This window comes from Sclerotinia sclerotiorum, genomic scaffold (genome assembly GCF_000146945.2).
Source record: "Sclerotinia sclerotiorum 1980 UF-70 scaffold_4 genomic scaffold, whole genome shotgun sequence".
NCBI lineage: Eukaryota > Fungi > Ascomycota > Leotiomycetes > Helotiales > Sclerotiniaceae > Sclerotinia > Sclerotinia sclerotiorum.
In genome coordinates this window covers 1,115,254-1,140,048 of record NW_001820832.1, presented here as the reverse complement: position 1 = coordinate 1,140,048, position 24,795 = coordinate 1,115,254, and the positions used below count along the sequence as shown (strand labels likewise).

The following is a 24,795-nucleotide window of genomic DNA, read 5'->3' as shown; positions in this document are numbered from 1 at the left end:
GCTAGGAAGGATAGGTAGTAATGGCAATTCAACTTTCGTCTTCACATGTTGACTTATATACTAGATGGATTGAAAAATACTCCTTCAAGGTACCGAAGTCGGCATCAATCTCAAGATGGTTGGCCTACAAGCGGATCTCGGCTTCAGAACTTTTCTCTCTCTCCTCAAAACCGTTCTTATGCCTCTTTACCAACAAATAGTTGGATGATTCGCCTATGACATTCCTATTTCCAGGTACTCGAGCATTCTTTCCCATCTCACAGACTCACACCCATAAAAGAAGCTACATACAAGAGCCGGGCAGCTGTTAGTTCGAGATCTACACCCGTTATCCTTGGCAATCAGTCCCCTTTCAATATCGATTTACACACCTCATCTGCTACGTATGATGGCGTCTTAATTAGGTTTATGTGTGGTAATACTGGTCAAGTATGACAGTTCGTTATGGCTGAGCTATTGGAAAGTTCCAACAATTGTAGGCATCGAGACAAACGAAGCTTTCATTTAGCATTATCACCCAAAGCACCAGAAGAATAATCGGGTTGTCCGAGGTTGCTTTGTCGCGAAAAGTTGAGAAATATGAGCTCACTATAGTTGTTTATTGCTATCAAGTTACTCTAGAAACATTTATGACATAGCACATCTGCTATTAGCCTCCCGATTTTCAGGTCACTTTAATATCGGCTCGATCTAGAACCGGTACGAAGGACCGATATGGTCGTCTCCTGATGCTAAAAGTTACATGGCACTCACGGTATGACTAGCAAAATGTTACTTCCAGAAGCGGGGTCGTTGTAGGATTGTGAGCTGGAGTAGTACCACCGAGAATATGTGTGCCTTTGCAAGCGTTTGATTATGTCCTCTACTCGCAGAAGTAGCATATGTGATCAAGGTATTTTCGGACCTCTAGAGTTACTTGACAAAAATCAAATCAAGGAAGCTTTAGTATTGTTCACACTAATGGCATCTATGCATCATCTTTATACATAAATACCCCAATACATATCTTTGGAAGATACTTTTAATCATCATCTACTCGCTTCCTCTTCCCAGCATCTAATAAACTTATTCACTAATCATCCTTCTCCTTTTATCTAACTTAAATCAACACAATGGTTGCCATCAAAAACATTATCCTCTTCATATCTGCAGTTTCTGCAGCTGCTATTTCTCGGCGTACACCGGCTACCATTCTCTCTGATATAACCACCATTGATACCAACGTCAAAGCTCTTACAACTGCTGTGGACAACTACAATGGTGGATTCTTTGGCTTGATTTCAGTCAGCAGTGCTGAATCGACTCTGGAGACTTGTGAGAATTAAGCCGAGATGCCCCAATATCAATGAAACTAACTCTATACCTCAGCTATCAAAAACGCTGCCACCGATGCCAGCAACACCTCCCCTCTTTCCTCAGCCGACTCTGAGAATATCCTCGGCGAAATCAACAATCTAAAGCCCGATATCGATCAGGCACTCAATGCACTAGTAGGAAAGAAATCTACATTCGCCTCGGCAGGGGTCGATTCAACTGTTGCGAGCGACCTAGAAAATTTGAAAAAGGAAACTGATGCTTTTGGAAAGGCACTCCTTGACATTTTTTCTTCTGATGTAAAGCCAAGATTGACTGAGGATTTAAATACGATTGATACTTCATTTACCAATGCACAGGCTCAGTTTTAAGGGGCCACGGATTCAATGATAGCATTCAACAATTGTATCAGGGAATGGAGGAGTTAGTGGTTGGGTTTGAAATTGACTAGTTTTGATTCAGAGTGTTGACATGACTGATAGTTATGGTAATATTTTGTTGGAAAGTGCCATATTAGTCAAAAAATAACAGTACTCAATCAAAACTACAATGATTGATGATGTGTTATGACGATGAAACCATGATCTCGTGCTTATGAAGCATAACCTCTATTGTACCAAAGAGAAAGTTGAATGTTCAATATCTAGTAGCCTGTAGCCTATCAATACATCCTTATAATCTACATCCTCATAATCTATTACCACATTCTGAGTATTCAAATCAGCATAATGCTCACTTTCTTCTCCGAATCATTCCTCATTCCACACATTATGCCAAAAATCCGTGTAGTAAGAGTAGACTCGCCAGCCCCAGACTTGAGATAAGTTCATAGAAGAAATGATAAAACTACCTAGGTGTATAATACAATGTATTTTTACAATTTTTAATTTTATAAAATCATAAACAGCAGTCTTAGAATCCGTGAATTACAAATAAGACTCATTTTGCTATTAAATCTAAAACACACATCGTATTTAAGGGGCCCGTTCAATGAATTATCATTGGCTTACTATATTACATAAGCCGAGGCTGATGACATCGGAAGTTGAGAACTGGATGTCCCTCAACTCAACTGGATTGTAAAGAACCAAACTTCTCCAGATAAAGCTGTATTACCAGCAGATACCATGAACAATGTTCAATTTCTCAAGTTTTGTGCAGAAGGCTCAATCATTCATTGACCCAACTCAAGCTCTCAATATTTCTGCTTCTGATCGAAACCCTGCCAAATCTACCCTTTTCCGCAATCAATTCAGATTACCAGATTCCCAAACCCCTCTACAGGAAATCACCGCCGAACTTACAATAGCCCCACCGAATCAATACTCACCAAATGCCACACAAGGAGAGAAGGATAAGGATAGGGATAGAGGCTTTCATTATGCTGGAAAGTTGCACTTGAGTGAAGCATACCTATGTTTCTCAACACAACCTACAAGTTTTCTACAAACAGCAAGTACGGGTATATCTTCCGGATTCAATGGACAAACCCATGGTGCTGGACCTGGAGGAAATGGGTTTACTTTGCCTTTATGTGCCATAAGGCGAGTTGAACGGCTTCATAGTCAATCCTACCAGGTATGCAACCCTTGTTTTCATGCGGTCTACTTGCTGACATCGACCGAAGTTCGCCCTAGCTATTACTACCTGGAATGGAATCGCAAATACACCAGCAAAAGATGGCTCGAAACAACCCTCATATCAACAAAAAATTACAGTAAATCTTGCTGGAACGCGCCAAACCTGCGAAAGGTTTTGCGATGGGTTAAAGAAAGGACTGAAATCAGGAGTGGGTGACGTTGCGAAGATGAAACGTGTTGTCGCAGAGTGTTATTCTGAATATCTTCTACAAGGCGACAGTAAAACGGGCGACATTCCGGATGCGGGACTTGGAATGTTATTCAGGTATCCTGGTGATGTTCGAAAATTACGGGACAAAAGCAAGATGAGACTATGGGGGGAGTATCTTCGAGAGAATGGGCGAAACGTTACATTGATACGCCAGCCTACATTTCATAAGTTGATTCGAGTTGGTTTACCGAACCGATTACGAGGAGAAATATGGGAACAAACATCCGGATCGTTATTTTTGCGCTTGGAAAATCCGACGCTATATACAGACACCTTAGCGAAGTTTGAGGGACGAGAGTCCCTTGCGATTGATGAAATAGAGAAGGATCTCAATCGAAGTTTACCTGAATACCCTGGGTTTCAGAGTGTGGAAGGTATTGATCGATTGCGGCGAGTTCTCACAGCATATAGTTGGACCAACGAAGAAGTCGGATATTGCCAGGCCATGAATATCGTTGTGGCAGCACTCTTGATCTATATGTCTGAATCGCAAGCTTACTTCCTTTTATCTGCGCTTTGCGACAGGTTATTACCCGGATATTACTCACAAACCATGTACGGCACTCTACTAGACCAGCGCGTGTTTGAGTCTTTAGTAGAGAAGACTATGCCAATATTATGGGATCATTTGGTTAAATCCGACGTCCAGTTATCAGTCGTTTCTCTTCCTTGGTTTTTGTCTCTGTATATTAATTCTATGCCTCTCGTATTTGCATTTCGTGTTTTAGATGTTTTCTTTCTAGAAGGACCAAAGGTTCTGTTTCAGGTTGGGCTCGCCATTTTACGCATAAACGGAGAAGATCTTTTAGACGCTACTGATGATGGCGCTTTCATTTCTGTGCTGAAAGGTTATTTCTCGAAACTCGATGAGTCTGCGCATCCAAAATCCGAGAACGCCAAATTACGAGCTGTCACGAGATTCCAGGAGTTGATGGTTGTTGCTTTCAAGGAATTTTCGGGAATCACACAAAATACCATTTCAGAGCAACGCATGAATCATAAAGATGCTGTCTTGAATAGTATTGAAAGTTTTGCAAAACGAACTTCGATACGAAACTTAGGCCCGGACAGCAAGAAGTTGAGTGTTGAGGAGTTGGGTGCTTTGTATGACAGGTTTTATGGTGTATTATATGAGAGACAGCAAAGAAATCAGATGATACAGGAAGAAAAAGAAAGGAGAGCAAAAGCCAACAGAGCCAGCGTTATTTCTGGCTTAGGAGAGAATCAAAATATTGAAAAAGGTAGGGTGGGACTTGGTCCAAGTCCTACTTTGATGGATTATGATTGCTTCCGAGAATTCCTTGCCGGTATAACTAGATGGGCTGTATCCGATTCGCCATCACCACAAGAAAAGGAACTCGAGAAGGAGAAGCATTCCTACTTTGGCAATTCTTTCCGTCGTAAAGATATTTCACTTTCGCCTTGGGGCTTTGGTAATCCCGAACCAGCCGATCACGAATTCATGCAACGATTGTTCCGGAGATGGGATGTGGATATGAATTCCGCATTGACATTACAAAATGTTGTAACGGGATTGGCTCACATCAAGGGTAAGGGTGATATTATGGGAAGCATTACTTACTTTTTTGAATTGTATGATGATGATGGAGATGGAAAGGTTGATAGGGAGGGTATTCTACGAATATCTGAAGCTTTACTATTTCTCTCTCGAAGAGGTTTAGATGGATCTTTAACACCTTCACCATCTATGGTTGGGTTGAGTGAATATGAGGCTGGTAACCCCGCACAATTCAATGGTCCACATACAACAACACAAGAAAGATTTTTGAATAGCGTGAGCGCATTCATCAGACGCTGTTTTGAGTATGCTGATCCGGATCATCCACAAAATGTTGGAGATGAGGAGGAAGATGCTGAAATTGAGGAAGAAAGCGAAGACAAAGCAGAAGATGCCTCATATGGTACAAATGGCCTTGCCGATCCTAACTCATTTGCTGTTGGTGATTCGGATGATTCGGATGAAGAAGAAGAAGAAGATCTCTTAGATCTCGGTACCGACTCCAAGAAAACCAAAAAGGAAATTAGTCTTCCAATTATTCCTCCACCATCCAATAAACCTAACAATCTTTCGACACCTTCTCGAAGTGTTTCTAAAGCACAATCAGAACGAGCTAATGCTGCTCTGGATCCATCAAAACCACTTCACATAACTCTTCCCACTTTCCGTATGGTTGTTCTGGCCGACGAACTCCTAGAACAATTCTTCGAATCTTCATTCCCAGCTTCCTTCCGTATCTTAGATAAGATGGCCTCAACTTCAAATGCCACAAATTCTTCCTCTTCCCTAACCACATTCACAAGTATTGGATTTGGTAAATCAGCAGCAAATGCTGCGGCAAATGTTGTCAGTGGTCCTAGTTCTGCTGGTGTGGTACCACCTTCAAAAGGACTTAGGGGTGTATTGGATAATATTGTTACTGATGGAATGAGAGTCGCTGCAGAGGTTAGGAGAAGAATGGATGAAGCTCAAAAGGAATTGGAAAGGAATGCAGTTCATAGACCTGGTGTACAAGATGAGGATGAAGAGGAAGAAGATGATGGATTAAGAGTTTCAGGTGGCTATGGTGGAGATGCTGAGAGAAGAAGTGTAAGGAGTGAAGATAGAGATTTATTAGAAGGATTGGATGCAGAGGCTGGTAGTATTAAGAGTGGTGTTGAGAAAGTTGAAGCGACCGGGATACAAAATAAGAATGGAGGTTTGATGCCTAGTATTTCAGGAGATTCAAGGAGGGATAGAAGTTCTAGTTCGGCTACGCAGAAAGTGCTAGAGTTTGAACGGTAGGATGAGGTGATATGATGTTTGTGCTATGCTAGGGGACTGTGTTTCTTCAATAGTCACGAGCCTTTTATTGTAGCTCTCTCTATAGGTATGATTAGGATTAATCAGATCTTTGATGGACGGGAATGGAAGTATTAAATGGCAAGAAGAGAAGATTAGAGAAAGAAAGAAAGACAGAAAGTAGTTGATATGCATTTTTGAGGCAAGCGAGCGAGCGAATATTTTTGTGTCTTTTTTTTGGTTGCTAGGGTTGCTTGCTTAAGCAAATAGGCGATGATCGAATGGTTTTGTTTTGATAGGTGCCTGGCTATTGGAGTTGGAGGCGTTTTATCTTTTTCATCTGTTTGGGTTCGGGTTTGGTTTTTCATTCTTTGTAGTTTATGTTTATTTTTTTTGAGTTGAGTTGGGGGAGTGAGTGAGTGAGTGAGCTATGGGGTCGTTGGGTGATGCGGTGGTGGGTGATGTGGGTTATTGATAAGTTAAGTAGGTAGTTGGTAGTTTAGTGAATTAATTCAATGTGGTTGTTATGTTTGATTCTATTCTTTTCAATTTTATTTAATTTGATTGATTTAATTTAATTCATCTGGTGGTTATTTAAGTATCTTATGTTGAGGAAATAGACAATAGGAAATTATTATTTTTTTAGTGATTGAGGTAGGAGAGGGATGGGGATAGGGGTAGGGATAGCGGGTGAGTGGATGTGGGTAGAGGGTTGAGACGACTTTTAGAGTGAGGAGGTGGATGGATAGATGGATGGATAGATGGATGGATAGATAGATGGATAGATAGATGGATAGATAGATGGAATGTAGGAATGTAGGAATCTTGTAAGATTCATAGGGATTAGGTGGAAAGATTATATTATTACTCGAGTGACGAGTCGTAGACCTTAAGACTCTACAGATAGATACTCTATATAGAATAATAATATAACAAATGAAAATGAATTAAGTTACCTATATGTTACGAGGTTAGCCGTCTAGATCACGTGGAAGTGCTCTAGGCTCTCGAGGTGGTTTATAACTAGGTGTCAAGCAGGGACTTAAAGTAATGACAATAATGCAATTCGTAACTAATAGTAGAGTATACTAAATGATTGATCTTGAGCACGGAGCTCTATACAAAGGAAATCCATCTTGATTATATAGACCTTTGTGTTCTAGCTGATCAGTAGGATCAGTATGGCTCAGTACTGAGCTTGCTGATCCTCACTGAGCCAGTCACATGATATTGGTAGCACGTGAGCGTTTTCTTGTTACCCGGCGTAACACCTAGTTATAAACTACCTCAAGAGCCTAGAGCACTTCCACGTGATCTAGACGGCAAACTTCGTAACATTATATAATAAATCAATCAATAAATGTGTAACGATGCTGTACTGGAGGCAGCGGCTGCCTGAGGTTTCGTCTGGTTGGTAGTTGTGGGTTAAGGCTTTATCACTGGTATTCACTTGGAAGTGAAGTCGTTACTAGATCAAGTAGAATGTAGGTAAACTAATTGATAACTAAATTGAGCACGAAGCTCCTAAACTATGAAATTATCTTAACTATATACTTCTGAATACTATTGGATAGTCTGGATAGATTGGTCTATTCGGTCTATCCCTTAGACTGGATAGACTAGACTATCTAGTCTATTTATCATGTGATCCTTTGAAGGCCTCAGGACACTAATCCTGGGATGATTCTGATCCTAGGATAATATAGCTTTTAGGATAATTGTCCTGGGACAAATATTATCCTAGGACACTTTATTCTAGGATGAATAACGTCCTAGGACACTTGTCCTAAGCCTACATAGTTGCTTAATCGTTTTGTCCTAGGATACTAATTATCCTGGGACATATTTTATCCTAGGACACTTGTCCTAGGATTCCTTATCGATAAGGACCCCCTCGGAAACAGCGGCCCAAACCTCCGTACTTGCTTTTATTGTGTTATAATAATCGTGATTCGTGACAAAATGTTTTATTTGAAAGGCTTTTAAGCGGCTATTAATATAAATCTATGAGACTACAAGTGAGTAAAAGCGAAAGAAAGAAGACGAAAGAAACTTCAATCCCAAAACCAAAAAGATAAATTCAAAAACCCTATCCATCTATCTATTCTGTCCTTTCCCCCTCCCCCTAAAAAAACTCAAAGAACTCCAAAAATCAAAAAAAAAGAATGAATTCCGGTACGGGGAATTGAACCCCGGTCTCCCGCGACCTGTATCACTTCTCTTCTGTATATCAGAAAGGATAGAAAGAATGAGAGGCGGAAATGCTAGCCACTACACCATGCCGGATTTTATTGTGTGGGTAAGAGGAAGAATAAGGTATATTAATTCTGATTTTGGAAGTAACAATACGATGGTGGGGTAGATGATTTGTGTTACGATGGTAACAGCTGACTTGTTTTCGTAAGCTTGGGCCATATGTAAATCTGTTACGATTCGCTCAATTTAATATGAGATTTCGGTCACCCTAAAAACTCATATACACACACCATCAGGGCATATGAATAAGTATACTGGATCACCTTAGATCATTAGTGACCTGTAATGATCCAAGAATTACGAGGATCTATATATTCAGTATGAATTTCTTTTTGTAGAGCCTTATGCTCAAAATTAATCATTTAATATACTCTACTATTAGTTACGAATTATATTATTGTTATTACTTTAAGTCCTTGCTTGACACCTAGTTATAAACCACCTCGAGAGCCTAGAGCACTTCCACGTGATCTAGACGGCAAACCTCGTAACAATAAACTTGTCACACTCAAGAATACTGGGTAAAGTATCTTGTATTAGAAAATACTAAGCTAAGGAGAAAAGAAGAAGGAAAACAAGAGTAGAGAGTTTTCCTATGATTAAATACAAACGGGGCATGCCACGTGACCCGGAGGTGTGAGGCGTCACAAAACTTAAGTATAAAATCTTAATTCTTATTAAAAGATTGGGTGGAAGAGGCCTCTATATTGACTATATTACTACGTCTGTAGGCATATTAATCTCCTCTTTGTATCCTCGGAGGGGACCAATATGCCTGCTTATGGTTCGTCTAATCTAGCCTGTTTAGGTAACCGTATTACTAATCACGACACGTGATTAGTACCGGTAACTTCTATTCCTTTTAACAATTCTATATATACTTTTATATAATTTAATTCAATATAATATAATATAATATTACGAGGTTTGTCGTCTAGATCATGTGGAAGTGCTCTAGACTCTCGAGGTGGTTTATAACTAGGTGTTACGACGGATCTCACATACCTAACATCACGTGATTAGCATCATGTGATATGAGGATCCCAGTAGGCTCAGCTGTCCCAGTACAACTGGGACAACTGGGAGCACTGGGACGCATGCCACGATGGTCTATATAATCAAGATGGATTTCCTTTGTATAGAGCTTCGTGCTCAAGATCAATCATTTAGTATACTCTACTATTAGTTATGAATTCGCATCTCATTATTGTCCTTACTCTCGAGTCCCTGCTTGACGCCTAGTTATAAACCTACTTCGAGAGCCTAGAGCACTTCCACGTGATCTAGACGGCAAACCTCGTAACACTAGGCGTCAAGCAGGGACTTAAAGTAATGACAATAATGCAATTCGTAACTAATAGTAGAGTATACTAGATGATTGATCTTGAGCACGAAGCTCTATACAAAGGAAATCCATCTCGATTATATAGACCTACATGCCTATCGTTCCTTCGGTCCCTTCGATCCCTTCGGTAAAGGGATCGAAGGGATCACATGACTTCGCACGTGGTCATATGATACGAGGCCAGAAGCCGTCGTAACACGAGGAAAGTTTATTTGGTGATTGGATTTAGATTTAGATTGATTTAGATTGAGTTTTCGATTTCGAATTGGAGTTGAATTGTAATTGAAATTGGTATTGGAATTAATATGAGGCTGAGATTTTGAATGGAGGTGAAGATTTTAATGAATGAGTGAGTGAGTGGATTGATTGAAGTCAGTGCAGTATCGACCGGCGGTTAGTGAACTCAAATAAATAAATATTTTAATGAAATATTTCCACTCCAACTCCACTCCGCTCTACTCAAACTTCAACCGCGAGCCGTCTCTCTCTCGCTATTTCTCAAAGTCTAAATCTCTTGTCGGCCGCCGGATATTTCCCGCTTACATAATATAATATAATATAATATACACGTATACAATGCAAAGCGTCTGTTAGGTATCTAGTAGTAGTATGTAAAGTACAGCCCTCCCGTTCGTGTCCTTGCAGCTAAAACTACTGCGTACTTATTACTCCGTACTTGGATCACGCGCCTTTACTAGTAGGTATGGAGTATGTATGTACTGTGCTCTATTGTACCTCACTCAGCTTGCCTTCGATGACATTATTGTACAGATCAGTAGAAGCTGCGCATACTGAGCAAATCAACTTCATCAACTTCGATCTTAGACAAAATCGAATCGGGCTGTCACGGCCGGGATGGACCCACTTGGCTGGAAGTTTGGGTGAAGTTCGTGAGTGAAGATGGGTGGCTCTTATAAGTTAGAGAGATCTTGTTTGTTACTGATTCAATCCAAGCTGCTTTGAAGATTTTTGTTTTTTTTTTTGGTTGGAGAATATTTTTGTATGTATGTATAAATGCTCAGTTAGTAATAATCTATCTAGGTAGGTATAATAACTCCATCACGGCAATGTTCATAGCATAGGATAATAATACCACCAATCTATAGTCACGTGATAGATCCAAAATGATCTAGGAGGTTTCCATCTACTATCCGAAGATCGAGTGCATTCAACACAATTTGCCCAAAGGAAGTTTAATATTAATAATTGGGCGTTTGGCAATAATAATGATTATCTCGCAGAATTAAAGGGTTACTTCCGAAGAAATCAAAACAAAAAAAAAACTCAATCGATCTTCTCGGGATAATCCTGGTTTCATTGTGGGGATCTGATCTGGAGACTGGGGCACGCACGAGAAGAAGAAGAAGAAGAAGAAGAAGAAGAAGAAGAAGAAGAAGAAGAAGAAGAAGAAGCTGGGCGAGTGAGCAGTTGGAAAATGCTCCGTAGAGGATGATTTACTCTGTATGTAGGTATACTTTAAGGCTTGTACTCTGTATGCTTCAAGGCTTGTATGTATCTACTTTGTATACTCGGCGTACAGGTATTGGCTGGTATGTATAGAAGGGATTGCCACTGATTGTCGGTAAACTGTACAGTAATCTGCAGTGAAGATCTGAAAAAGAACGTTGAACGTTGAGAATGGTTCGTTTGGTTTGAATCGTTTCGTTTCGTTTCGTTTCGGATGGGATCTCTAGGAATCTCCTTGGTTGTTGAAGATTTGAAGCTCGTACTCTACCTTTGTTATAGGGTATGGGGGTTATATAAGCCACGTTAGTTTTTGGATTAGCTTTCTTTCGTAGAATGAGGATGAGGATGAGAAAGAGAAAGAGAAAGAAATTGGATGGAATGATGTCATGTGCACAGGTCTTTGGGTGAACAATTTGATTTGTGCTTTAGCACTTTAGAATAATTTGGTAGGTACTAGGTATATAAAGAGCCGGAGAAAAGTGTAGCGTCAGGACTGGTGGACTCGACACACCAAAACCACTTCGGATTCTTAACCATACTTTTAAACGGGTATAGGCGAAAATCACAATTGGTCTCAGACTCTCAATGTCCATTGTCTAAAAACGGGAGTGTCCTAGTTTCCCCCACGCCGTCGAAAAATCCATTGGGTTACGGTAGTTAGAACTTAGCAACGTTCAAGATTCATGAAAGAGACACAAAGAACAATTGCTGCAGTTATCAGTTGTATACTCGGTGAAGACATGGCAGCGGGGCAAAAGGTTTCAAATTTTAATATAATAATAATATCGTTCGATTTGATTTTCTTTCGGAGGATTTCTACACTCACTGACTGGTAGTTGCCGTGCACCATAGCCCGTAAGGCATCAGAATAGTGGGGGATATCTGCAGCCCAATGAACTGAGCCCTGCATGAATGAATGAATGAATGAATGAATAAACCCCTTTGAGACTTACCTCCGTCACCAGTGTTATAATGATAATGATAATTTGATTCTGGCTGGTGTGGAAATACTAGGTAGGTAGATAGATGATTTGATTGATTGATTGATATGTATGGTAGAACTAGGTGGGTAGGTAGAGAAAGTTGTATCTATCTCCGTACTTGTGCCTGATCAGCAGAAGGGTACCTATGCGGAGAGGTTAGGTTCGGAGAGTAGGATATCTATCTGTTGTTTTGTTGTTATTCGAGAATCGAGAGTCTAGGGAAAAGGGGGAGGAAGGATGCCTGAAGCGAGAATAGTTACATTGTTCTAGATCTGGTATATAACAGATGATATATGGTATATGAGGTATGAGGTATTTCCTATACTAGAATGGAGTATAAAAGGGATTGATTGATGAAGAAATATTAGCCAAATAATTGATTGATCCAATAGAGAAGTCAGCCCTGAAATTGAGCTGTTAAAAGAGCAATTGCTTGAAACATCACTACAATCAGCCGTTTACTCTCATGCTCACCTATCTCATCACTCACTAGGTACCTAGGTACTTGTGATGCATTCCCACACCATCATGAAAATTGAACATGGATCAACTTTCGGTTCCCTCATCCAAGAAAAAACGTCATGGTCAAGGGTTCAACGAATCTCAATGTCTGTAATCTATGCATCTGTGCGCAATCTCATCCAAAAAAAGACCCATAACAAGCCATAACAAGCCATAACATACAACCCTCACCAACTCAACCCGTCCAATATCACGATTCACAAAAGAAGTGACAACTCCACATCTTGAAGACTAAAAGTCTTGTCGCAACCAGGTATACTTTCATTCATTTTTCCTGAATATAGCAAAAGTAGTTCCATACACGTTTCGCACTCTTCGAAAGCCTTCTTTTTCTCTTCAATCATTGGATCGTATCTCCTGGGTGAACAGAAGGACGGAATACTAAGCAATAGGGAGAAGAAAAGGCAAGAGACGAAGCGGAACCTTGGAAACAAGATATCAAATCACACTCTTTATAATTCCCTCTTTCTTATTATTCATTTCGTCTTTACAGAGTGTACTTTTTCCCTTTACCCACATCCTCAAATTAATCTTACATACATACAATACAATACAACCTTTACAACAAACCAAACCTCATCGTCGTCCTCCTTTATCTTCTTCATCATCCTTCACACACTCCTCAATCTATTTTTGTTTGTGCGACCTCGACCAATCCACGAAACCAATTGCAAAAAAGTCTTACTCGGCGGGGTTGATCATCCAAAACACTCAAGCACTCAAACACACACCACCAGGCAACTGAAGCGCCACATTATCACCCCTCAGCTCATTAACCCTACGACCGATTACCCCATATCTACTTGTTTCGTCGCCTCACCACCACTCATCACCACAAAATAAAATATCTGCAAAACATAATTCGAATCTTTTGGCTGCAGTCAGCAAGCATATTCATTCTGCAGCTATCCGTCTGCTGGTCATTGGTAGCCTTAGACTTCCAAGACCTGCATCCTCGAGTCCGGACATTTTATTTTACGATTTTAATGTTTGTTACCACCACTTCCGCTGATTGTACACCTTTTCTATCGTGAAGAATTGAGCTGGCAGCGGCGTTCATTATACATTATATCTTGATTAGCTAACTGTTACACTGCTTTTCGCTAGACCAAAATTTACGCCAAAGCTGACAATATCGAGTCAAAGTCGAGTCCAAATTTTTGGCGGCCATTTTCGAGTCATCATTCCTCCCACTTTCTACTCTTATCTGTCGCTACATCAACCGCAACTTCAAAGGTTTTCAAATAAATCGAACTTCAAACTCCTGCACACCACTTAATATTAGTTCAGTACAAAAATAATCAAAAATGAGTGACCGATACACCAGACATACACGACCAAGGTCACCAACTTACAATCCTGCGCGGGCAAGTCTCCCAGTTGACTTGTCATACAACAATCATTCCTCGGGATCACATTCTCACCATCATCATGTCGTACCCTTATCTCGACACGAAAACCCTCGAAGCAGCAGCTCAAGCTTTAATTCTTCCAATGTTCCGATTACTACCACAACATACAAAGTCAAACCCGATCATCGTTCTGGTAGTCGCACTCGTAGCAATACGGTTGATTCTCGACCTAATGCTCATACCATTTTCACCTCAATTCCAAAGCATCCAACCGTTGTTCATACTTCGAGTGTGAGACCTGCCAGTCCATCCATCAAGAATCCATATCGCTCTAGCCAAGAGGAATATTATACAATTCCAGCTTCATCTCGAAACGATAGAAGTTCTCACCACCACAACAGATATAGTGCTTCTATGGATAATGCCGATGTGAGCAGATTGACCAGAGAATCCCAAGGACACAGAGAACCAAGCCATCTTCGAATTGGTATTCCTGGTAGCAGAGACATTCCAGCGTATGTTCCTACCCCAACAACTTCTTCAACATACATACCTACCCCAATAACTGCATCAACGTATACCCCACTATCCACTCCAGCATACGCAACAACAACAACCACTATTACGAAACCTCGAGGACCAGTCTACACAGGCAACTTGGTACGACACCCTGATACCGTTGCGGATGATTATGGCGAGGATGGATATGGATATACAAATCCCAAGGATTTGGTTCAGTACGATTTAAACAATAGCAACCCAAGACATTCCCGTAGGGACAGTTTTGATACTAGATCAGCCAGACCATCTAGTGCTAGCATGGCGGGTTCCACTGTTTTTGGTGAGACTGTTCAGTCCCCAAGATCTTATGATACGAGGGAGCGCGGTCCACCACCATCTACTCGTGGATTTGACAGAATTCAATCATGGGATACTCAACCAGCCGCCGTTCGAATGCCCGTTCCTCATGTCGCACCTATTGAACCAGTTCAGCGCCCGATGCGCATGGATCCACCTGCGGGATATGAGAGTGAAGGATCTCAACGACGAACTTCCACCAGGCGACCAGTTTCTACGTACCAAGAGAGAGATATCAGGCATCCCCCTAGAGATGAATACTATGGATCACGAGATGAAGAAATGCGAGAGCGAAGACCACAACATAGACATGAGAGATATGACGATACTGTTGAGCAACGTGGTTTTGGATTGCGTCCCGAGAGAACAGAAAGACCAGTCAGTCGAAACGAGAGATTAGAAAGACCGGCCAGTCGAGCCGAAAGATCAGAAAGACCAGCTAGTAGGGCAGAAAGGACAGAGAGAAGTGAGAGAAGTGAGAGACACGAAAGATCCGATAGACACGATAGATCCCCAAGAAATGAACGTGAGGAGGATCGCCGCGAGAAGAAGTCTAGTACCCATGAGAAGATTGCAACAGGACTTAGCATTGCTTCTGCTGCTCTTGGTCTGGGAGCCATGGCAAATACTATGATGCCCGATGACCGTGATGATAGAGATGATGAAAGAAGACGCAAGGATTACAGCGATGATTCACGCAGAAGACGTGAACGTGTTGATTCTCGGGATTCCTCTGAATCTGATAAGCCAGATCGCAAGGAAAGGAGGGAAAGAATGCATCACGACGGGAGAGAATCTAATGAATCAATCGGTAGAGAACCCAAAGAGAGAGCTCACAGAGATAAAGGTGAAGTTACACCACCATTACCTCCACGCCCTCGCGAAGAAGAAGATTTACCTCAACCGAGAAAAGAAACAAGTCGAGAAGAAATTTCTCCCGATCCACATGACGTTGCTAGAGATGGCAAAGATAGACGATCGCCAGAAAACGATTTTGTCGACTTGACCGGTCGCAATCCTAAGGAAAAACTAAATTCGCAAGATGATCGTCCTCGTAGTGACGTAGCATCAACCGGTGCTACTCAGGATATTCATTCAGACACCTCGGATGAAGGAACAAATCATCATCGAAGACCTAGACGTATATCTGGAGCTTCAAGCGCACCATTCAATCCTAGAGATACTATGGACCTGAAAGCATTGAAAGCTGCACTTGCTGATCAAGATCCTCCTGCTGATAAGGAGCCTGTACCAGTATTGGCTCCTAAACAATCCGCTCAAGAACCTACTTTGGCACCAGCCAGTAAGCCACTTGGGAGAAGATCGATCACCAAAGATATGACTGAGGTAGCAGAATTGAGAGCTGAACTCAACCGTGAAGAGCGAGGTCGACGTGAACCATTAGCACCTACAACAGGTGAAAATAAACAACTTCGAGTTGTTTCACCGCCAAGGGAGAAAGTTGAGGAGAAACCTGAAAAACCTGCCATCAAGGGTATTTTAAGACAACCACGTGAGAAGTTTCCCGAGGATCCTGCTCCAATTCGTGAAGGTGTTGCTCCGTTGAAAGATGCCAAGAAAGATGGTGTACCTCCAGATGCACGTTGGACTAAGATTGCCAGAAAGTTGGTCAATCCAGCTGCATTAGAAGTTGGAAAGGAAAGATTTGAAGCTAGGGATGACTTTGTGATTGTACTTAGGGTTTTGAGTCGTGAAGAAATTCAAGCTTACGCTACTGCTACTCAACAAATTCGAGGTATGTTCTTCTGAGATTTATAGATTGAGTAAATGACTAATCATCTTTACAGCTGCTAGAGAAGAAAGGGAAGAAGAAGCAGATCGTGCTCGTCGTCGTGCAAAACGTGAAAATCGCGAAAGACGTAATCGTAAAAGAGAAGAACATGGTCGAAGTCGTCATCATCATAGTGAATCCGATACTTCTGAATCATATGAGGATGATAGACCAAGAATGTTAGAAGCTGCTCCACCTGGATCTAGTAGGCGAGCTATATTTGGAGATGATGCTTTAATGAGTGGTGGATATAGTTCTGAAAGGGATAGAGTTGAGATTGGAAGATGATGGATTTGAATGGAGAGGAATTTGAATGAAGGGGGATATTTAAACGAAGAAATGGAAATGAAGCAATATAAGGATCATTACTGTCAGCATTCAGCATTTTATATGGCCATATCATATCATATCATTTGCATTTTCGAAATTAGCGACTAGGATTTCGGGTTTTGACAGGTTATACGAATGGAGATAGGATTGGATTGGGGCTGGAAGAAAAAAGTGTAATGGTTTCGGTTGAGGAGGGGAATCATCTCAAAGATATCAGACAAATATTTGGTGGGAGAGAAATGTGTAAGAAAGTGGAATCAATATTGTAGTATATAGATAAGAATACTTTTAATGATTTATGATTATGAGTATAATTATGATTTGGATATGATTTGGATATGATTATGCATTTAATAGAATTAAACAAATAATGAGTGTTAGGCTCATCAATATAATAAGATTAATTGTACTTAGTGGGTTTATATAATTATAAATCTATCGATGTCATGAATCTTATTTTAGATATTAGTAGTATAGTTAGTAGGTATCTTAGGTTACTCGGTTAATTAGTACTGTAGTTGGGTGAGTGTTCTTTATGATCTACAATAATTATACGAAAATCGATTACAAAAATCTTTCGCGAAATCAAATTCTATATTAAAGATGGATGGATATACAACATCTCTACTATGCTATACAGTACTATACAACACACAATCTACCTCCTCTTACTACCCTTACCACCTCTACCACCACCACCACCCGCACCACTCTTCCCCTTCTCACCCTTCGGCGCCGCCGCCCCCGCCGACCCACCAGCCATCATAACCCTAACTTTCCCAACCGGAACCACATTCGTCGTTTCCTCGGGTTTCAAACCCTTAATAAGATCTAATTCCCTCGGCCATATTCTCTCAATATCCAAACTCGATTCATCCAAAACATTTTTTGCACTAGCAGCCGCGATCCATTTTCCCAGAATTTCTCTCACGGCTTTCCCCTTCTTCTGCGCACCGGGTTGAATCTTCGCTTTGTATTTATATTTTCCCATTGCGGCCCAGGGTGCACAAACAGGAATTGCTTCTAGGATTTCATCACCTGGTAATGGAAGACCTACAAATGTATCTAGAGATGTCATTTTTTCGGCCTCGTTGTCTTCGAGAGTATCGATACCATCTTCAAGCATTAATTTACGCATCTGTTCGTGTTCGGCTGTTTCTTTTTGTGTACGTTCATGTTGTGCTCTTCGACGTTCTTTTTGGAATGCAAGTTCGGCTTCTCGAGCTGCTTTAGCTTTTGCTTCGGCTTCGGCCTTTTCTTGACCGGCGGCAGCTCCAATGATTTCTTGAGCAGCTATTCGATCTTCTTCATCTTGATCCTTGTATTTCTGTGCAATTTTCTTGGCCTTTCCTTTCTTGCCTCGCTTGGCTGGTGCAGGACCCTTTTTGGGTTGATTTTGAATAGATGTAGCTTTTTTACCATGGTTGGTAGGCTGTGACTCCTTGACAGAATCTTCTTCATCCGATTCCTCTATTTGTGTTTCAGAGGTCGGTGGCTGAGCAACTTTATCGTCGATTTGCAGATTCTCGGTTTTCTCTTGTAAAATTGCTTCGTGAATTTTTTCTGTTTCACTTTGTAAAGGATTAGGCTTCGATTCAACGTCGTCCTCATCTGAATCATCCTTATCTTGATGATTAACCTGGTCAACGTCTTTTTCAGTCTTCGGCTCATCTTTATCAGATTGATTCAACTCGTCTTCGGAACCTTCATCGTCAAGGATAGAATCCCCAGCCGCAGTAGCATCTGTGGTCGAGTCACCCACTGGCTCACCATCTTGAAATCTATGTTTGACATGTCTAGCTTTACTCTCATCACTGATTTGAAATAAGATACCAAAGCCAAGAAGGAGCTGTGCAGGAGGTAAAAAATTCTTCTTCCCTTGAATCGTGAATTTACCGGCGGGAAGAAATTCACCCGTAGGAGCTGCTTTCGATACTTGATCTGCATTAACCCACCAAGCAGACATACCAGCTTTAGAATCCCAAGCACTAGACGTAGCAACAACCAAAGTTCCAGCTTGACTGAGGGTTTGTGGAGGAATTGGGGCATCGGGTGTCTTTGGGTTGTTCCTCACAATGACCGAGGCTGCACCGCTTATATCTGCATGTAAGTACATATCCCCTTTCCTAAGATATCTCTTGTACAGGATTTCACTTTGTTGTGCGTCTTTGCCTGCAAGAACTAGATATCCATCGCTAGATATGAACCAAACGAATTTTTCAAACCATATCTGTTTTCTCACGGGTCGTAAAATAGTCTTTTCTTGCTTCAAGCCTTTCTTTAAATCCTGAGCAATCTTCGCTTCGGTGCTTTTCAACGCCTTAGAAGATGATTGCAAGGTCTTGTCTTCTTTTGATGCTGCTGAACGTTTTTGATCAAAGTAATTACGTGCATTTGCCCAAGGTGATAATGATAGATTGATATCAATCGCGAGTCGTGTCTCTGTAGCCTTTTCTTCCTTCTCAACGGGTTTAGCAGCCTTCTCTTCGTCTTCGCTGTCGGACACATCACTGTCCGTCTCATAACTTGAATCCTCATCATCGTTGAAAACCTCCTCATCCAGCAAAAGAGTGACTGTATTCTGATCAAGTTTCAGAGGTAATTTGATCATTGAAGCTACCGGATTTTTGCGTTTCTGCTCCAATTCAATTAGACGTCCAATCTCGAACCAATCCATGCCTTGCGCGATTAGGCCATTGACGGCATCTCTGGCCTCTTGGACCCGTTCAACATTAGCTTGCAAAGCACTAGCTTTACGTTCATTGAGTGCCTGAATTTCCTGTAACCCGCCTAGACGTTTGGCTTGTTCATTTCGTGCTGCCTGAATCTTCTTTTTGGCGTTCAATTCTCTCTCTTCCAGTCTCGATTCAAGTTTTTGTCCTTCGATTGAGGAAAAGAACTCATCAACAGTTTTGTTGAAGCCTTCAAATTCTAAAAAGACCAATGTTGGATCGTCCTCAAATTGTCGTGGTTTGAATGGATGAAAATCATCGTAAAGTAACCCCTTCCGGTCCTCAGCTTGATTATCATCTGATGTAACTTGAGAGTCCTTTTTCTTCGCTATTATGTATCCTTTTGAAGTTTCGGAACTGGTGATCTCTTGAACAACTCGTTGAGCTTCTTGAAGTGATCTCATCAAATGATCCAAGAGATCTTCGCTCTGCAAGACTTCAGACGGCTTGAGAGAATGATTGAAATTCGTGATACGCATTGCGTGATCTACTAGCATCGGAGCGAATTCTGTAATGGACACAGCTAAAGCTTTACGTAGCGCATCCCCAGGCTTCTTCTTCTTCTTTCCGGAATCATCCTCCCCCTTATCTGCACCCTTTTGTAAAGCTTCCTTAAGGCGTTCTCTAGTCAAATCTGGAATTCCTCCATAATTCTGTCGATTTTCCAAAGAATATTTGAGTCCCACACGTAATTCTTCTTGAGCTTCTCCTGGATCGACCACTCGGAGCAAGGTTAAGATGTTCAGCTCCTTGTCTGTGAGAATGATATTCCCACCGGCATAGAATTCCAAATATAACCTGTATTGTCCATCACTGAATTGAAACTCGATTATGCGATCCGTCCCAACTTGAGAAACCTGTGTGACCCGTCTTGTCTTTAAGTATTTCCTTAATCGCTGTACGAATACACTAGGAGCAGCTGCAGTCGCTCGAGAGAAGTCGGTGAGATGACATCGAAATCCCGAATCTATGAGGATCTGCTGTTTGTTGTCTGGTTTCGCGAATTTCACCAAGAAAATCTTTGATGAGAGGTCGTAAATATTAGAAACTCGCAACGTAACCAATGCATTTGAAAGTTCATGGGCGATGACCTGAGGCAGTTAGAAGACGGAATTAAAGGGCAAGAACTCTGTTGAAGGTTTAGTTGATTTACCTTGACATCAATAGAAGAAAACCTTTGCTTCATCTTGTCGTAGTAGTGATAATTTGTCTCCTTCAATGTTTACCTGCTTTACCTACTGGGTGCTTCTGGGTATTCTTTGGCATGGTGGGGGAAGTGCTGATGTAATTTTGCGCCAAAGTGTCTCAGGTACACCGTATTCCTTACAGAATATCCATTGCATCATATTGGTGGGGCTATTTCACATTTCCTGGTGTTCTTTTCGAGATTCAGCGTTGACCATTCTTACTTTCAATGAAGCTTTAAATCAACAAAATATAGTTAGAATCGACGATTCTAACTATCAAAGGATTAAAGAGAAAACTTTGTTTCGAAGGGATTTGGATCTACCAGGTAATCATCATGGTTTCTAAGGAAACTATCATGAGGCTTCACGTTATGGCTTGCATAACAATGACTGGAGCAACGATCAAGTGCAATCAATCTGCTACATATCAATGTATGTTCAAGGACGGACGACATGGTGGTATTGAGCGATAAACGAACACAAACTTTTCATTCCGTGTCTTGCAATTCCATGCCACGATAACATTGAGATCTCGTTGATGATCCGCTGGATCTAGCAAACTCTAATCATTGGCACGGAAACACTCTTATCTATTGACAACGTCGAATTCTGTCGGGGCCATCTTTTGTTCAATGATGCAAGATGATCAGTAACTAAAGACAACTAAGCTTCCCAATTCAGAAGGATACATAAGCACTGCATGACGCCGTTATGAGCAGATAAGTGACCTTCCGGATTGACAACAAGTGTTGCAGGGTTCGTGGTACCTGTCCATCATTTGGTCAATGCCCTCATATCTTCAAAAGATCTTTAAAACGGGTCATATCTCCGTAGGTTCTGCCATTGGTATTTGCTAAGCTCATTCAATCAATCACAATGCATTTCCCTTATTTTGCTTCAGTTGTGTTGATTGTTCCGGGAATCATTGCTGCTGCTCTTCCGAGTGCTGGTACTCATGCCTCTCGCTCATCACTTGTTTCCCATGAGAAGCGAAACTTCCCCCGTACACGATGGATGAAGCGCGACCGAATTGCCAGCACAACTTTACTGCCTGTGCGTATTGGTTTATCTCAAAATAATCTTGAGAAGGGACATGACTTCCTCATGGATGTGTAAGTAGCCTATGATACAGGGGATCCGAGTATTATATTCTGTATCATTCTATTGTGCTAAATGCTTTACAGCTCACATCCAAAATCCTCAAATTATGGTAAACACTGGACAGCAGAACAAGTACATGAAATGTTTGCGCCTTCAGAAGAAGCGATTGATACTGTTCGGAATTGGCTGGTCGACTCAGGGATTGCCGCTAGTCGAATTGTTCACTCTGACACAAAGGGGTGGTACGCATTTGATGCCACAACGAGTGAGCTTGAGGCATTACTCAATACCCAGTATTATACATACGAGCATTCATCAACTGACGAAATAGCTGCTGCATGTGACGAGTAAGATATTCTTTTCCTGATTTCTCAAATTGAGTTTCCTATTGATTCTCTTGCGATATCGATTCGTGTTAAACAGGGGGTAAGAGATGCTAAGCAGAATACCATAGATACCACCTTCCAGCCCATGTTCAACCACACGTGGATTACATCACTCCAGGTGTGAAACTAATCTCCACGAAGAAGACAGCGTCATCCAAACGCAGCATTCTTGAAGCGGGAAAAGGCAAGGGTAATGAACCATTACGACGACTAAAAAGTTCCTTCGAAGCCTACTCGCACTACAATTCAAGCTCACTAGCGACTTGCGATGAGGTTATCACTCCAGAATGTGTCAAAGCACTCTATCAAATACCTCCCGCCAGCAAAGCAAACCCTAATAATGCAATGGGCATTTGGGAATCGGGAGACTTCTACGATCAAGAAGATTTGAACCTATTTTTTGCTAATTATACCCCATATATTCCTCAGGGTACACACCCAACTCCTAATTTTGTGGATGGCGCTGTGGCTCCAGTTCCTGTCTCCCAAGCAGGTGGGGAGAGTTTATTAGATTTTGAATTGGCATATCCTTTAGTGTATCCTCAGAAGTTGGTGCTATATCAAACGGATGATATCAACTATTCCAATGAAAATCCTCCCTTGGGCGCATTTAACACATTTCTGGATGCTATTGACGGGGTATGTATTCCCAATCCTCAATTCCACGCATGAAATTGACCATTTCTACTAGTCATACTGTACATACTCAGCTTATGGCGAAACTGGGAATGATCCTGTTCTTGATCCTTCTTATCCGGATTCTGCAGCTGATGGATATAAAGGAAAATTGATGTGTGGTGTTTACAAACCCACAAATGTAATCTCAACATCCTATGGAGAAGCAGAGATAGATCTTCCCGAATACTACATGAAGAGACAATGTAATGAGTATGTAGTATTGTCATATATTCAGTGGTCAAATGCTAACGCAGAGATAGATACCTGAAACTTGGGCTACAAGGACACACTTTCCTCTATTCTTCTGGAGATTTCGGTGTTGGTGGATTTCCTGGTGATGCTACACAAAGCGGATGTTTGGGTCCAAAAGAAAATGTTTTTAATCCTCAATTTCCTGTTAAGTATGTATTTTCAATTTCATCTTCCCCAAACCTACAACACAGCCTTTTGTATGGGCCATGATTCAATATTGACAGTTCAAAGTTGTCCATACGTAACAGCAGTCGGTGCCACAAAAGTCTATCCAGGCCATACAGTTTTTGAGCCAGAGAGTGCAGCCAACGACCTCAAAGGTCAACCATATTCTCGTGCATACTCTTCTGGTGGGGGATTTAGCAACGTCTACGAAACACCTTCTTACCAGAAAGAGGCAGTGGCAGCGTAAGTCTCTCCCTATATTAGTACATTGCTATATTCTAACCAATCTTGCAGATATTTCGCGCACCACAACCCTCCCTATCCTTATTACAAGGCAACTGCCGGTAGCAATGTGACTCTGGGGGCTAATGGTGGACTTTACAATCGTGCTGGAAGAGGCATTCCAGATGTGTCCGCAAACGGAGATAACATCGCAAACTTTCTAGGAGGAAATTTTACTTTGAATGGTGGTACAAGTGCGAGTACGTGTTTCTCAATGCAGATATTTCTCTTTCAATCTTACTAATCTTACACAGGCACACCCATTTTCTCTTCCGTCATTAACTTGGTATGTGAAATTCCACACTCTAATCAGCAAATAACTAACGAAAACTATAGATCAATGAAGAACGTCTCGCCATTGGAAAATCTACAGTCGGATTTATTAATCCTGTACTCTATGCTAACCCTCATGTTCTAAACGATATCACTAATGGAAGTAATCCTAATTGTGGCACTGCTGGGTTTAGCGCTGTGTCTGGGTATGTTTCCCTTTAAACCGCTGATGAATGAGTTTTTTGCTAATAGTATCTTCTAGGTGGGATCCGGTTACTGGTCTTGGAACTCCTAATTATCCTAAATTGTTGCAATTGTTTCTTAGTTTACCTTGATTGTTGCTAGGATTTGGTAAGATGGACATATGAAGACTAGGTAGATAGATGTATCAGGGACTATAGGAGTAGCGATGTTTAAGGATATTTATTTACGTGGAGATGAAATTTGATTAGATAGATAATTAGATGATAGTTCTGTGTGTTTTTATCAGGCAGAGTTATGAATATAAAAACGTACGATTAAGACTTACATCCTAAATACAATTCTTGCCTTACAAGCACTTTACAGCTAGTGAAATATATATTCCTTGATTTTCTTTTCCTTCTTTTATTTTTTACTCTTTTCTTTTTAAGAATTTAAGAATTTAAGAATTTAAGAATTTAAGAATTTCTCTATTTCATCTAATTAATTCGAAACCTAGAATGTGTATGAAGATTAACAATAGCTAACATTGTATAATTAATGCAGCTCTGAAAATTTCAAGTTAATTGGTAATTTTCGTTGGAGATTTGGGGGGAGGAGGAGGAGGAGGAGGAGTGTTGATCGGGTGTAGTGGTCGTTGAGGTGTGATCTCCGTATGAGGGGGGGAT

At 41.1% G+C, this 24,795-nt stretch overlaps 6 protein-coding genes and 1 non-coding gene across 7 annotated transcripts; 5 read left to right on the top strand and 2 right to left on the bottom strand.

Annotated features, from left to right (window-relative positions):
• Window positions 1–1,112: 1,112 nt before the first annotated feature.
• SS1G_03523 (hypothetical protein) lies at window positions 1,113–1,685 on the top strand (the record flags this gene model as incomplete). The annotated part of the gene is made up of 2 exons (XM_001595384.1): window positions 1,113–1,314; window positions 1,369–1,685. The coding sequence occupies 2 exons, from the start codon at window positions 1,113–1,115 to the stop codon at window positions 1,683–1,685; spliced, it is 519 nt and encodes a 172-aa protein (XP_001595434.1).
• Window positions 1,686–2,448: 763 nt separating this feature from the next.
• SS1G_03522 (hypothetical protein) lies at window positions 2,449–5,968 on the top strand (the record flags this gene model as incomplete). The annotated part of the gene is made up of 2 exons (XM_001595383.1): window positions 2,449–2,892; window positions 2,942–5,968. The coding sequence occupies 2 exons, from the start codon at window positions 2,449–2,451 to the stop codon at window positions 5,966–5,968; spliced, it is 3,471 nt and encodes a 1,156-aa protein (XP_001595433.1).
• Window positions 5,969–8,135: 2,167 nt separating this feature from the next.
• On the bottom strand, window positions 8,136–8,251 carry SS1G_14605. Its single transcript has one exon. It is a non-coding gene; the product is annotated as a tRNA-Glu (tRNA).
• Window positions 8,252–10,466: 2,215 nt separating this feature from the next.
• On the top strand, window positions 10,467–11,905 carry SS1G_03521 (predicted protein; the record flags this gene model as incomplete). The annotated part of the gene is made up of 4 exons (XM_001595382.1): window positions 10,467–10,497; window positions 10,905–10,986; window positions 11,589–11,689; window positions 11,886–11,905. 4 exons carry the CDS (start codon window positions 10,467–10,469, stop codon window positions 11,903–11,905), a joined length of 234 nt encoding a protein of 77 aa, XP_001595432.1.
• Window positions 11,906–13,845: 1,940 nt separating this feature from the next.
• On the top strand, window positions 13,846–16,828 carry SS1G_03520 (hypothetical protein; the record flags this gene model as incomplete). Its single annotated transcript, XM_001595381.1, has 2 exons — window positions 13,846–16,504; window positions 16,557–16,828. 2 exons carry the CDS (start codon window positions 13,846–13,848, stop codon window positions 16,826–16,828), a joined length of 2,931 nt encoding a protein of 976 aa, XP_001595431.1.
• Window positions 16,829–17,528: 700 nt separating this feature from the next.
• On the bottom strand, window positions 17,529–20,868 carry SS1G_03519 (hypothetical protein; the record flags this gene model as incomplete). Its single annotated transcript, XM_001595380.1, has 2 exons — window positions 17,529–20,693; window positions 20,842–20,868. 2 exons carry the CDS (start codon window positions 20,866–20,868, stop codon window positions 17,529–17,531), a joined length of 3,192 nt encoding a protein of 1,063 aa, XP_001595430.1.
• A 797-nt stretch (window positions 20,869–21,665) lies between these two features.
• Window positions 21,666–24,261, top strand: SS1G_03518 (hypothetical protein; the record flags this gene model as incomplete). Its single annotated transcript, XM_001595379.1, has 10 exons — window positions 21,666–21,901; window positions 21,974–22,155; window positions 22,425–22,915; window positions 22,968–23,164; window positions 23,215–23,355; window positions 23,438–23,614; window positions 23,666–23,853; window positions 23,908–23,939; window positions 23,990–24,132; window positions 24,189–24,261. 10 exons carry the CDS (start codon window positions 21,666–21,668, stop codon window positions 24,259–24,261), a joined length of 1,860 nt encoding a protein of 619 aa, XP_001595429.1.
• Window positions 24,262–24,795: the final 534 nt, after the last annotated feature.